The 14,592-nt window shown below is 48.9% G+C and overlaps 1 protein-coding gene across 1 annotated transcript in view; it reads left to right on the plus strand.

Annotated features, from left to right (window-relative positions):
- The window catches only part of TENM4 (teneurin transmembrane protein 4), a 756,175-nt gene that overhangs the window by 515,397 nt on the left and 226,186 nt on the right, over positions 1 to 14,592 (plus strand). The window contains 3 exon segments of the mRNA XM_059708328.1: positions 1,440 to 1,695; positions 10,747 to 10,845; positions 12,066 to 12,301. Of these exon segments, the coding sequence (XP_059564311.1) occupies positions 1,440 to 1,695; positions 10,747 to 10,845; positions 12,066 to 12,301 (591 nt within the window).

Consider the following 14,592-nt stretch of genomic DNA (forward strand, 5'->3'; position numbering starts at 1 on the left):
ATTCTCATGGGGAACTAATAAAGAGGAATGCGTTGTACACTATGAACTTCAGAAATATTTCCTTCCCATCAGTTGCCTGGTTTGCTATCACTGTAGCTCTGAGTCCCTAAATAAGCTCCTCCCCATTTGAAAACAGAAGCTCGAGGAGGTTAAGTGACACAAATGATCTTAGTCTTAGGCCTGTTGAAACTGAGGCAGTGGCCCTGATGATCTCTGAATTAGCTTCAGGCTAGTCTTCCCTTTTCTTTTTAAAGAAATGGTGTGAGTTTGCAACCTAATAGATCTGTAGTCCTCTCCTGTAGAATCTAAGAAGTCCAGCAGTTACCCTTCATGCCCTCTCCTTCCCCTTCACTGGCAGTGATCCTTCTGGGACAGCTGTTTAGGTCCATGATTTTAACCTATATTAATCTCCTGATCAAATGGTCAATCAGCCACCACCTTAGAGTTCTCTTCCATATATGCTTTCTCATTTTTTTTTCAATATGGACAGGCTGAAAAGTTTTCAGGTCTTTAAGTTATGGTTTCTTTTTGCTTATCAATTCTGTCTTTCCCTCATTTCTCTCTCCTTGTATTTTACTATAAGCAGTCAGAAGGGACCAAGCCACTCCAACACTTGGCTTAGAAGTCTCCTCAGCTAAATATCCCATTTCATTGCTCAGGACTTCTACTTCCACAAAACACTAGAACATAAGCACAGTTCAGCCAAGGCATTTGCCACCTCATAAAAAGGATCCCCTTCTCTCCATTGTCTGATAACATGATCCTCATTTCTGCCTGAGACCTCATTAGAATTGTCCTTCATGCCTATATTTCTACCAACATTTTGTACATAAATTTTTATCTATTTCCCAAAAAGATGGGAGTTTTTTCTACTGCTCTCTTCTTTATCTGAGCTCTCACCAGAATCTCCTTAACAGTCCACTTATGGAAATATAAGTTTTCCTAGCAGGCATCTCAGAACTCTTCCACACTTTCCCCATTACCCAGTCCCAAGCTGCTTTCACACTTTTAGGTATTTGTCAGCATATCACTCCTCCTCTCGGTACCAATTTCCATCTTAGCATGGGTGGCTATGACATAGTGCCTCAGAGTGGTGGTTTAAGCAACAGACACTTCTCTCTCACAGTTCTGGAGGCTGGGAGGTCAAAGATCAAGGTGCTGGTAGATTCTGTGTCTGGTGGAGCCCTCTTCCTAGTTTGTAGACAGTCGCCTTCTTGCTGTATCCTCACGTGGTGGGGGGAGACAGAGCCAAATCTCTGGCCTCTTCTTAGAAGGGCAGGAATCTCATGTCCTCATCTAAACCTCATTACCTCCCAAAGACCCCACTGCCAAATGGCATCACATTCGCAGTTGAGACTTCAACATATGAATACGGGGGGTGATGGGAGAGGAGGGGGACACAAGCAGCTGTCCCCTGACCACGCGTGTTTGTGCCCTAGATCACCCAGGCGGCCTGCAGAACCACTCGCGGCTCCGGACGCCACCGCCTCCACTTTCGCACGCCCACACCCCCAACCAGCACCACGCGGCCTCCATCAACTCCCTGAACCGGGGCAACTTCACTCCAAGGAGCAACCCCAGCCCGGCCCCTACGGACCACTCGCTCTCCGGAGAGCCCCCAGCCAGCAGCGCACAGGAGCCGGCCCACGCCCAGGACAACTGGCTGCTCAACAGCAACATCCCCCTGGAGACCAGGTATGGTGGTGGGGGCTGGCGCTGGGGTGCTGAGGCACAGGGGTGGCGGGTGGCCAGAGGGCAGCCTGGCTGAGACCCCATGGACTCAGAAAGCTGGGGTCAGGTATGCAGCCTAGGGATATGGCTCTCTGGCTGCCAGAGATGGAAGTAGGGCAGAAAGAGCATGGACTTGAGAATCAAACAGCCCCCAGGTCCAGGGCTAGCCTGCCACTTGCTAAAGGTATGACCTTGGTCAAGTTGCTACACCCTCTAGGCCTTACTTTCCTTGTCTACACAATGGGGATGTACTGGCTGGAGCGGGCCATTGTAAGAGATGTGTGAAGGTGTCCAGCACAGGTATGTGGTAGGATCAGGCTGTCTGTCCGTGATTGGGTCCACACCTCCTCCCTTCCCTACTATGATGTGGTGCCCCTATGCCTGGTATGGGGCCTGCCTGGCCTGTGGTGGGTGTTCAGTGAATGTTCTGCCCCCTCTTCTGCTCCCCTCCCCCAACTCTCTTCTCCTGCTGGCCCCTTTATACTCGGGAGGGTCAGTGACTAGCTCAGGCCACAGAGGCAGTTGATGCACAGCTAAGATTTGAACCCAGTTGCCTGACTCTGTGTGCAGTGCTATCTCCCTAGACCCCAGCCACCATCTTCAGGTCTCTCCTGGCCTGGACCTGCCACCTCTCCAGCCCTGTGCATTGCTTCCTTCAGCTCAGAGACTCAGTAGCTGGCCTCCTTCCCTCTGATTAGCCACTCTTTTTCAAAAATTGAAATTTTCTTATGATTATGAAAGCAACAAAAACTCCCTGAAGAAAACAAAGAGAGATACCAAGACCAAAATGAGATTTACCCATACTCCTACCCCTCTGAGACAAGCAGTGTGGACTTTGGGGGACCTGGCCCATCTCTAAACTGGAGATGAAGTGTTCCAGGCTGGCACCCTTTAACCCTCTACCCTATTTCTCGAAGTAGTGGGGAACATAGATCCTATCATCTCATATTCCTGCCCCATATCAGTGGAGAGGACAAAATCATTCTGCATTTAACGAAGGGAAATTAATCTATATTAGAAAGTGTACCCTCTGACTCTGCCTGGAACATGATTGTGATATTTGCATGCTGAGCCTGTGGGGTTCAGTGAGAGAAAATCAACGTCCTTTTACACCACTTTACTCCTATGCAATCATTTCCCCAAAAGCAAATTTCCCAGAGAGACAGCCCCACCTGCCCCACCTCCAGTCTCTTAATTACCATTGTTTTTATTGACAGCCTTTAAAATCATGTGTGACGTATCCCTCTGTGCCTCCTTTGCCATCATCAGTGACTGGGGGCGATTATTATATGTCATCCCATCCAAATAGCTTAATCAGATCTCTATTATTTCCAACGTGCTTATTGAATGACTGTGTGTGGCTGAAAGAAGCCAGCAAATAATCAATGGTTCTGATTTTCTGCACGGAACATTGCAGCCATTCCCTTGGCTTAGATGCTCATTTTTATCACTTAGGATCCAATTAGGTGGTTCTCCAGGTTTTTCAAGGGAATAGAACATAGAAGACAAGCAGCAGGGATGTTTTCCTGATGCACAAAGTTGGTTTGAGATGCGAAGGTGGACCCAGCTTACCTCTCTTGCCTCGCCAGCCAGTCCTCACCTGCCTTTCTGACCTTCCATTCTCCCACATCCGTGGCTCAAACCACATGGAACCTTGATTTCTTTTTTCCTTATATTTTATTATTCCTTATATTTATTATTAATAAATGTGGTGGAGAATAGTTAGGAGATGAAAATAAGCTAGAAAAGAAGATCACTCAGATCTATCACCAAATGATAACCATTGTTAACATGCTGTCATATACTAATGTACACCATTTTATGTATCTCTGTACTTAAGCATATCATAATTATATGCTAGTATATATAATATTCACTATATGATGTGTATGTACTAGTAAGTGTACATACATGTGTATTTATCAACCTTCCCCAATATCTCATCCCCTTCATGCCTCAGTGCCTTTGCACATGCTCCAGATGAAATGTTTGAGATACACCTCCTCTGTGACCCTCCGTGCCTCTAAAGATGGCCTAAAATGGGGCGAGGTACCTAATATAATGGATAACACAATCAGAATTCTGGACCTCAATACTGACCTTCACTGGTTGATGGCACAAAACCAATAGGGTACAATTTAAGAAGGCTCAGTGTTGAGTCTGGCAGATAGAATCACAACTAATTTTGACCATCATGATGAGGTAGGAAGAATATGGGCTTTAGAGTCAGAGGGAAGGAGGCCATCTGGGATTCCTATCTTGGCTTAACCACTTACTAGCTGGGCAAGTTCCTTAGCATCCCCAAACCTGATTTCTCCATCTGTAAATTGGGATAAGAATGCATGCCTCCCAGGTTAGAAGGAAATAAATGTGAGAAGCACATAACTCAGTGTCTAGCATTAAAGACATACTCTAAAAGCTATTTCCCTCTTTTCCTCCATATGTGTCTGCTTCCCATGTCAACACTGAAGAAAAAGTCACTTGAAAAATATTTATTGAGCCCTACTCACCTGAGGAGTTGAGAGGAAATAGTAGGTTGTACCTCTTCTCGACTTTAGAGAAGTAAGTTTGGTCCTAATGTAACAAGTTGTCCAAAGCTCAGGTTTTAGGGTCAGACACAACCTATGCTCAAACTCCTACCCCAGTGCTCACTAACTATGAACTTAGACTTTAAATTGTTCCCTTGAAAAAAGGGAGGAAATATGAGTAACTTCCTGTTCCGATTGTCTGTTGCTGCATAAAAAATGACTCCAAAATTTAGTGGCTTAAAAAACCGCCAGTTTACTAGTATTATACTTCACAGTGAGAGTCAGGATTTCAGGAAGGGTGCAGCTGGGCTAGTTGTCTGCTGCATGTGGCATCAACTGAGGTCAATCAGTGGCATTTAGCTGTCAGTGGGCTAGTTGAAGGATCCAAAAAGGCACTCACATGCCTGACACGACACCTTGGGGGAGACAGCTAGAAAGCTGCACTCAGTGGGACCCCTCTCCCTTTATTGTGGTCTCAGGGCCTCTCCACACAGTCTTCCCAGCCTGGAGTTGTACTTTATACACTCAGTGGCTCAGGGCTCCATGGCGCTGAGACAGAAACCATTGATCCTTCTAAGGCATGGCCATATTCTGTTGGTAAAAGCAGTCACAGGCCAGCCAGCTTCAAGGGGAGTGACAGCAGGCCTCACTTCTCAAAAGGGAGATGTGCCCAAGAATTTTTAGACACTTTTAATCCAATCTACCATCATGCCTCACAAGGCTGTAGTAGCAGATATATAAGGTGATGTCTGAAAATGTCTTAGCACACAGTATGTGCTCAACTATTTATTATGCAGTGCTTTTTTATTCAGTAAATATTCACCAAATGCTCACTGTGTGCATAACAGGTAAGACATGTCATAGAACAGACACTTGTGGTAGGATACGTGCTATGATAGAGGTAAGCACAGAGGACGTGTGTTTTCATTGCCTTGGGATCCCCAGCTCACAACACAGGGCTTGCATCTGGATGGGTGCTTGATAAAGATAAATTCACAGGTGAAATAAGAGAATGATGGAACAGAATGAATAAATATACTCACCTGAGACTTGAGTGGAACAAAGGGAAGACTTCCCAGTGGACCTGATGTTGTGTGACCAAGAGTTGGAGAGCAAGCAGGAGCCCCCAGTGGCAGCTGGGGAGGTAGGGAGGGCCTGGGAGGCACAGCCTGAACAGAGGCCGAGGCGCCCATTGAGCAGGGCCTGTCTGAGAGAGTTGTTCTAAGCAGCCTTGCCGAGCCCCACCAGAACAGGGAGCCTTCCGATGCCAAGAAACAGTCACGGGCTTTTCCCCAATTGTCAAATGGAGTCTATGTTGAGCGACTAAAATAAATAGCTAAGAAAATACCACCACAGCTGGTAGGATGACCAGAAGGGATTTAGATTTCATGCTGGCAGGAAAAGAAAGGCTAGCAGAGGGACAAAGGAGGGCCCAAGGACTTGGTTGACCCATTCCTTTCTCCGCTCCTTCTGTGACTATGGCCCTCCCCAAGGGTAACTGAGTCCCCGAGGGAGGAAACCAGGCCGACCAGTTCTCCATATAGCAGGGTCAGATGTTTCTTCAAGGCCTGCAGGAGCACCTGTAGTCCATTCTGGTGGAAGCCATGTGTTCAGGGTCCCCGAAACCCTGACCCACTTCCTTCACACTCTGCAGCAGCAGACACTTAATTGATTTCCCAGGGACTATCTGATTAATAACCTGTCAGGCTCTTGTCAGATGAAGGGGAAGCCAGAGCAGTGGGCTGCCAGACTTCAGCTCTAGTTCATCTGATCTTGGGCCTGATTTGGGAGCCTGGGTCCCAGATTGTAGGGTCATACTCAGTTTGAGGAACAGCCCTGCCCACCCTCAGGGATGGGAGGCCATCCTCATGGTCTCCATTGCAGCCCTGGTATGGTTCCCAGAATGGCACAAAGGAACTTCTGGTGGACCAGGCCAACCCCTGATCATTGCAAGGAGTTGGGATGGATAGTCATCCCTGCCAGGTGGTGATTCAGCCACAGACATGCATAAGACACAGAGGCCATATAGGAAGCTCATAGGCCAGTGAGGGAGGCAGACCTGTAGTGAATGAATGAAGATGGCACTCGGGGTAATGCTCTGACTCAGGGAGTGCTGGGGGCTAACAGGACAGTGTGGCTCCCTCTGCATGGCCATCATGTAGCAATCATAACAGACCCTCATAGGGCCCTTCTGGGTGCTTCCAAACAAGGAAGCTCATTAGAGACCCAGTGCCCAGGATTTACACTGGGGCTGGTCCCATAGGCACTTCTGTCTGGCAAGTACCCAAATTCCAGACTCCCAGAAGGAGAGCATGTGTTCAGCACAGCATAAACCGTATTTTTTGCACAAATAGTGCAGGCACAGTGAGTCAGCCACTCTTATCTGTTAATGGCAGGAACCTTCCTGGAACCTAAGTTTCTAGACACCAGCCAAGGGCCAACCTTATAAGCAAGCCTTTGAAAAGAGAGCAGTCAGGACCGCTATCTTGACTCTTTTCTGCACAGGTAGGCAGTCTTATTGTCGTCCCCACTTTAGAGATGGAGATGGACAGAAAATGTAATGGGAAGCCTTAAGCTGGGAGTCAGGACATCTGGGTTTTAGTTTCAGCTCTGCCACTGATTGGCTTTGTGTATGGCAACAGGACACGTGTCTCTCTGGGCCTCGGTTTCATCATCAATCAAATGAGGCCTCCTAATCGGACCCAGAACTAAGTCTGAAATGTACAGGGTACGGTTATTTTAAGGCAGCAGTGGCATTCTGAATAGGCAGCGGGTTAGCAAGTGAGTGTGGGAGCTCTTTTGGGAAACCTGACACTCCAGCACTCTAGGACCCCTCGATCTGTTGCACTGCCTCTTCGCTTGTCCTGACAGACTTGTACTTTTAACATAGTTGTTCTCTCTCTTTTTAAAATAACGGTTTCTTTTTAAAATATAAAAGTAAAATAAAAATCACTCAATCCAGACACTACAAAATCCCCACTGTTAACATTTTGATCTTTTTTTCCTGAATATATTTGTTTGTTTGTGGTGGGTTTTATGGGATAGCTTTGACTCACTGAGAACATCGTCCTAGGAGAGTGATGCAGGCCGGACTCGAGATGTTTGCTGGGAGATGCCATGCAGCCCGCCTCAGCCGCAGGGAGGCAGCCAGAGCCCGGCCCTGGGCCCTCTGGGCAGGGGCAGTGAGGGCCTGCTGACACTTGGCATATGGACTATAGAAAGACTGGAAATTCCCTCATGAAATGAGGGGTTGGAGGAAGTAATAATACATCACCTGTGCCACTCTGGATTAAATACCAACTGCGTGCCTGCAATATGCCAGGAGCGCTGCCCTTTTCCCACCCCACCATTCAGTTTTCAGCGAATATTTACTGAGTGCCTACTGCCATGTTACAGGCATTCATCCTTCCAGGCTCTGGGCACACGGGCAGAGAACGAGGCAGATAAGATTTCTATCCTCATGGAACTTAAATTGCATTAGGGAAAAACCACAATAAGCATGTGCGTTGTGTGTGTCTGATCCTGTGAGGAAAACTAAAGCAGTGCAGGCAGCCAGGGGGTGCTGGGGAAGAGGAGGGTGGGGATGGACAGGAAATTTAGCTGGTGCCTTAAGCTGGGAGTCCTCTAGGTTATGGTTAGGGTTGGAAGGGAGGGAATGATCCAGGCCGATATCTGGTGAAAGGCAATTCAGGCAAATGACAGCAAGGGCTAGCTTGCTGCAGTGACAGCAAGGAAGCTGGGGTATGTGTAGTACAAAAAATGAAGTCGGAGAGGTAGCAGGAGGTCAGATCGTGCAAGATATTGTGGGCCCTGGTAAGAACCATGGTTTTATTCTCATGGAGCCATTGGAGGGTTGAGCAGAGAAGTGGCATGACCCAAGTTATGCTTCAGCTTCTACAAGGAGAGTCATCATCCCAGTTTAGTCATGCTCCTTGAGATCTGAGACCAGCTCTCCTGCCCGAGGGCCAGTGAATGATGGAGCTGACACCTGTCTGACCCCAGGGCCTGTGTGCCTCTCAACGTGCCCTGAGGCCACCTCCCTGGGCTGAAATGAGGCTGCTCTGAGGGACTTCCACATCCCTCAGTTTCTCCCAGTCAGCCCTGGGTTCCTGAACACCACAGAATAGCCTGCCAGACAGCCTGAGGGCTTCCTGGAAGTGGAGGTCCACCATCATGGCAGTACTAGCAGGCCCCGCTGCAAAACAGTGTTGCCTTGTGCTCTCACTGTCCCAGAAAATATTGATGCAGCGGTGCTTTGAGAGTACTTACAGCCCCTCCTCATTGTGGTCTGTGAGGCCTGCCGGGGGCGGAGCCACAGGCTGGGCAGTGACAGAGGGTTAAGAGCAGAGAGGCCTGAGCTCTGGGGTCCGACACAGTGAGGTTCCGCTCTGGCCCTGCTGCTCGCTTACTCTGTGATGGGACCTAGCTCTGCCAGCCTATAAAACAAAGACGGTGGCACTGACGGTGGGGGTGTTGTGAGGAATATTATTCACGTTAGATCATAGTTGCAGAGCTCCCGAGCAGTGAATAGCACCCAGTGAAGGTAGGGTAGATAGCAGCTTATATTTAGCATTAGCATTACTACAGTATTTGTTTAGCCCTTAAATATTCTGCCAGAGTTACTCAGTTGGTCCTATAGCAACTTTGTAAGTTTAAAATTATTATTATCCCCATCTTACAGATGAAGGAAGTAAACACTATGAAGAGGTTGAAGTTTTTACAGTGCCCAGCCGGGTGGCTCACTTGGTTGGACATCATCCTGTACACACACACACACAAAAAAAGGTAGTGGGTTTGATTCCCAGTCAGAGCACACACCTAGGTTGTGGGTTCGATCCCCACTTGGGATACACATGAGAGACAACTGATCCATGTTTCTCTCAAACATTGATGTTCTCTCTCTCCTTCTCGCTCTTCCTTCCTCTCTCTCTAAAATCAATAAAAAATATCCTCGGGTGAGGATTAAAAATACAGTGGAGCCTTGACTTACGAGTTTAATTCATTCTGTGACAGAGCTCGTAACTCAGATTACTCATATGTCAAATCAATTGTGAACGAGTGAGACACATGATGCTGGGCTGATGTTGTGGCGTTCACTGTGACGTTCGCTGCACCAACTAGCAGTGGGGTATCTGAAGCTGGCTCGTAACCCGAATTTTAGCTCGCAACTCAAAGCAAAAAATCGGCCTAGAGACGGCTCATATCTCGAAAAACTCATTAGTCGGGACACTTGTAAGTCAAGACCCCACTGTATATATATATAAAATTTTTACAGAAAGTCACACAGCAAGAAAGTGGCAGAAAAGGGACTTGATTTGGGGTTTTCTGGTTCTTAAGACCTAGTCAAAGTCAGAAACAAGGCACCTGGCAGGGCTGGACCCAAAAGTCAGCTTTCTGTAGTCAGTCCTTCCCTGGTGTGCACACAACAGGCTGATGCCAGTACCAGCTGATGCCAGCACCGGCTTGTTGGAAATGAGTCACTCTGGGGTTTTCAGGTGAGGTGGCAGCCGTCCTGAAAATGTCAGAAACAGGTTCCAGGGCAAGTGTGAATGATGCCACTTAGCAGGCGTGACTGGGACCAAAATGGCTAGTGTGTCTGCCTGCCTTCGGGTTTGAAATAGGTAAAGTAACAAATGCTGTGCTGCCCTCCGTACACTTGTGGGTACACAGGAGCCTCCCTCTCTCTTCATTGGGGTGGCGTCTTCACCAATCAGTCATCATCCAGGTGTCTGCACTGCTAGAGGACATGACACTCCAAATACGTCAGCATCAGCTTGGGGGCTTGTGAGCACTGTGCGGCCTCAGGCCCTGCACCTACCTGCTGACACCAACCCTCCGGGGTGGCCCTCAGTAGAGCACAGCTCTCCAGGCGCTTCTGGTGTTCACCCGAGTTTGAGAACCACTGCTTTAGAGGAAAATGGCCCCGAATGCTTGCCTTTCTTTTTTCTCCGGATCAGCAAAATGAGTGTCTGTAGCTATTGTTTATGCAGAGGTAGGCAGTCTCAGATAGAGGGGAAAGCACAGGTTTGGAAGCAGATAAACCTGAGCCCAAATTCCTGCCTTGAACCTTGCTAGCTGGTAAGCTTGGTCAGCTTGGCCAGTCCTGTTACCTCCCCCCCTTCAGTCTCCTCATCTGTAGAATGGAAATAATACGGCCTTCCTTGCATAGCCTGTTTTGAAGATTTGAGATAAATGGCTATAACATGCCTAGCTCAGTGCCTGAGACATACCAGTCGTCATCCGGGAGAGCCATGACTTGATGCACACAACGGCCAGCCATTCTGGTTTGTACGGAGAATGCTGCCTCTGGATGCTCTGTGCCAGGCAGACCCCTGCACATGTGGCTTGCACACAGACCCATCGCCTGGAAACTGCCCCGCTGGTCTCACGCACAGATGCACCAGCCAGCCACTTTGTGTGTTTCTCTACTATTCCCCTTCATCGATGCATGACTCATGGCTTCATTCATGTCTCCATGTGTGCGTAGAAACCTAGGCAAGCAGCCATTCCTAGGGACATTGCAGGACAACCTCATTGAGATGGACATTCTCAGCGCCTCCCGCCATGATGGGGCTTACGGTGACGGGTAGGTGACATCCCCATGCTCTTCCTCTCCGTGTGTGCTCTCCCCGTGGCTCCTGCCCTTGCATGTGGACCCTGAGACCTTTCCCTGGGATATCCCGGGGGAGGTGATGATGCCATGTTGCATGCCCATTCCCAAGTCCACGTTCAAATTGTAAGAGTTTATCCTTGGATACCCTGTCCCCCAGCATATTAACAGCAGTCTTGTTAATATGCGGCTCCCAGCATCTCATTGGCTGCCTCTGCCATTTTGAAAGCCATCTCATGCAGCAAATTTTATGCAGCGCAGGCCCTTTGCTATATGTTTGGGCCCTGAGGCATCTTGCACCATAACAGAGTGTGAGATTACCCCTAAGATTTACCCTTGACCCAAAGACTTGGGGGCATGCAGTGCAACCAAGCACCCCATTTCCTAGGCTGTGTACAAGTCCTCCCATGGCCATGGTTAACGCCAAGCTCAGGAGGATTTCCTGCTGCCTCTTCTGGCCACAACCATGTGCTTGGACCACGCCATGCTGCCCTTGAGACTGTAGCTAAGTCGCAGGATGCAGCTGCACGTCTGTCCTCCGCTAAGCTTTTACCAGGGGCTTGGAAGGCAGCAGTGTGGCTTCTGAGCAGAGTCCTTCAAAGGCATTTGCTGCCATTGGCTATGGAACAGCCACCAGAGCACTCTTGATCATGGCAGTGGTGGTTTCTTGGTTCTCAAACTTCCATAGCCCCCTTTCAAAAGACTGGTATTCCATTCCTTCAGGAAGATGCACTGGTAAAGTAGGTATTGGAAGGTGAAGGAAAATTTGGGGTTTCATTGTCTCCAGGGGACAGAATAGGATTTTAGATACTTTCCAAGTTACAGCAGTAATTTTGGAGAACAGCTAGTTTATTCCCCATGAAGCAGCACCTCCAGCCCCATCCTTCCCAGGAAAAGGATCTCAGCACCCAGCCTTCTGTCGAGTAGGTAGCACCTTCTGCCTTGGCGTGGGTGGCTTTCCCTTTGGGCAGGGCTGTCCCATCCGTGTTCCGTGGAAACGTGTCCTCGTGAGCCCTGTTTTGTGGTCTGGTACGTGATTCTCCTTTTTCCTGCCCCCCACCCCCATCTTCTCTGTGACGACTCTCTCTCTCTAGGCTCCTGTGCATGCTTCTACTCCTGCCTCTGTCCTCCAGGTTGACCTGGGTCCCTGGCGAGCCAGCCAGCCCTGATGCCCTCTGGCTTCTCTCCATTCACAGGCACTTCCTCTTCAAGCCGGGAGGCACCTCCCCACTCTTCTGCACCACATCACCAGGGTACCCTCTGACTTCCAGCACAGTGTACTCACCTCCGCCCCGGCCGCTGCCCCGCAGCACCTTCGCCCGGCCAGCCTTCAACCTCAAGAAGCCCTCCAAGTACTGTAACTGGAAGTGCGCAGCCCTGAGCGCCATCATCATCTCAGCCGCACTAGTCATCCTGCTGGCGTACTTTGTGGGTAAGCACCGCCCTCGCCCCAGCTTCCCTTCACTCCCCATTGGCCCAGAGGGCAGTGGCCAGGACACCTGTGGGCACTGAAGGTACCCGTCGCAGGGAGAGCCAGGCAGCTCTGGAAGCTCTGGACTGGCCTGCACCCCAAACTATTAATGTCCGTACCCCAGGGCCCCCCTCTTCTCCTTCTATCTGACCATATGCCAGGAGGTGAGCTTGGCATTTTCTGTTTCATGTCTTGGAGGCCCAGCATTAGGCACAGGCACTCCCTACGACTGGCATTTGAGGTGGTGATCTGTGACAGGAGCATCATAAATTAGAGTCACTACAAATGCAACAAGTTGGAGAGGCCAGATGCAGGCAAGCTTCTCCCATGGGTGCCATGCAGCTACAACAAGAAGCAGGAAGAAGGTGGGGTGCCCTGGGATTGCAGGGAAACTGCCACAGTTTGGACTGTGCTGACCTCAAGCCAGGAAAGCGTGTCTGAAGGTGAAGTTCTGGCAATGTGATCTGAGGTGCTGTAGGCACCAAGATCCAGAATTACACCATGGGTAGGAACCCAGAGAAGAGACATCCCAGGTACAGGATTAACAGGGAACAGTTAGAGCCACTGAGGGATGCTCAGAGACCCCGGGCAGCATTGACTGGCCTTCCTACTAGACCCAGGGCACCTCCGTGATGTAAGACACTCCTGGCCATCGCCTTGCTCCCACAGCATGCCTTCCACTGCCTGCTCCTTTGATATATTCCCCATGCAGTCTGGTTTCCTGCTCCGGACCCTTCTCTTTGGTCTGCTCCCAGGGAAGATGTTAATCAGAAGAGAACCCCAGGTACTGTGTAGAGACTGCTGCCTCTACGTAAATCACCTGTTGGTAAAGGCATCCGGCAGGGTTGGCTTCTCCCTCCGACCTTTCCAACCTTCACATCTATAATTCCAAGATTTAAGGTAGGGCAGGCCAGCTTGAGAAGGCCTTGAGCCCACGCTAAGGAATTCTGCGATGATTTTGACAGCAAAGGGGATAAGTAGAAAGGAACTAACTGGCCAGAGGAAGACAGTGTGCTGCCCATTGTGAAAAAAGGACCCTGCGAAGGTGTTTTGGATGAACACAGGGCTGTCACTAGGAATGATCCACAGAGCACAGGCCCCCACTCGTTCAGGGTATGATGAAGGAACTCAAACGTGGATGGGGGTTTGGGTGATCTGAGCTGTAAAGTCACTTCCCTTTCAAGATACTCGAATTTCATAGCAGATAACCAGGAAGATGAGAGTCCTACAAACCAGGCAGTCTCCTTAATCTCGAGCTGTAAAAAGTATCCTTTGTATGCCAGGGCTCCTTTCCCCTTGTGGAGATTGACTTGGGGAATTTCATGGCTCCAAGGCTAGACTGGCATCCATGCTTCATCTCCGCTATAGGGTGGATTAATTATTGCTGCCTAGAAAGCTGTGTTGAGAAAGATCCTGAGGCTATATTCAGACCCAATGGGAAAGAGCCTCTGTGATTGATTAATAATATATCTGTCATGGTCACAGGAGTGGGGAATATTGATGACATACCAGGTGTTTGCCATCTCTGCTGAGGGTGAAAGGAACAACCAGACTCTGGGAAAGGTGTGCATCATAGATAGATAGACTTCAATGGGTTACAGGTGAGGGTGGTGGGGTTCCAAGCACCGTCCCCCAGCATGGAAGTTTCTTCCTGTGTCCCAGCAAACCACTAGCACAGCTCTTGCTTTTGACTGACATTTTCCATTTGCTCAATGGGTAGGCTTTTGAACAAGCAGTGTCACTGTTCGTCAGAAGTCAAGTGGTTTGCTATGTATAGACCTGTTTGACATTGAAGTCTTGAGGTTTATACTGAACAGCCTCGTTCAGGGAGAAAGAATAAATCTTCATATGATTGAATAAGCTCTCTTCTGCTTCCGTCCCATGGGCTTCTTCCTTTCCCATTTAATACAGTCAGTCACCCCATTTATGTTGTCAGTTATCAGCTATCTAAAAAGATAGGGACTACTGTTTGAGGTAGTGAGCTCCCTATCATAGGAAGGGTACAACTAGACCTTGACAACCACATAGTAAGAATAAGATTCAAGCACCGATTGGGGGTTTTTACTGGATGATCGTTACTTTTCCTTCCAACTTTGGTAGTCTTTGAATCTATGATTCTAAGATTTTTATTTTTGTTCAGTAAACCCTAAGGGATACCTGCTTTGAGCCAGGCATAGTCTAAGTGTTAGGACTGGCGATGTGATCCTTACCCTTGAGGTGTTTGTAGTTCAGCAAAGGAGACAGCTGTGTTG

The sequence above is a fragment of the Myotis daubentonii genome, chromosome 9 (genome assembly GCF_963259705.1).
Source record: "Myotis daubentonii chromosome 9, mMyoDau2.1, whole genome shotgun sequence".
Classification (NCBI taxonomy): domain Eukaryota; kingdom Metazoa; phylum Chordata; class Mammalia; order Chiroptera; family Vespertilionidae; genus Myotis; species Myotis daubentonii.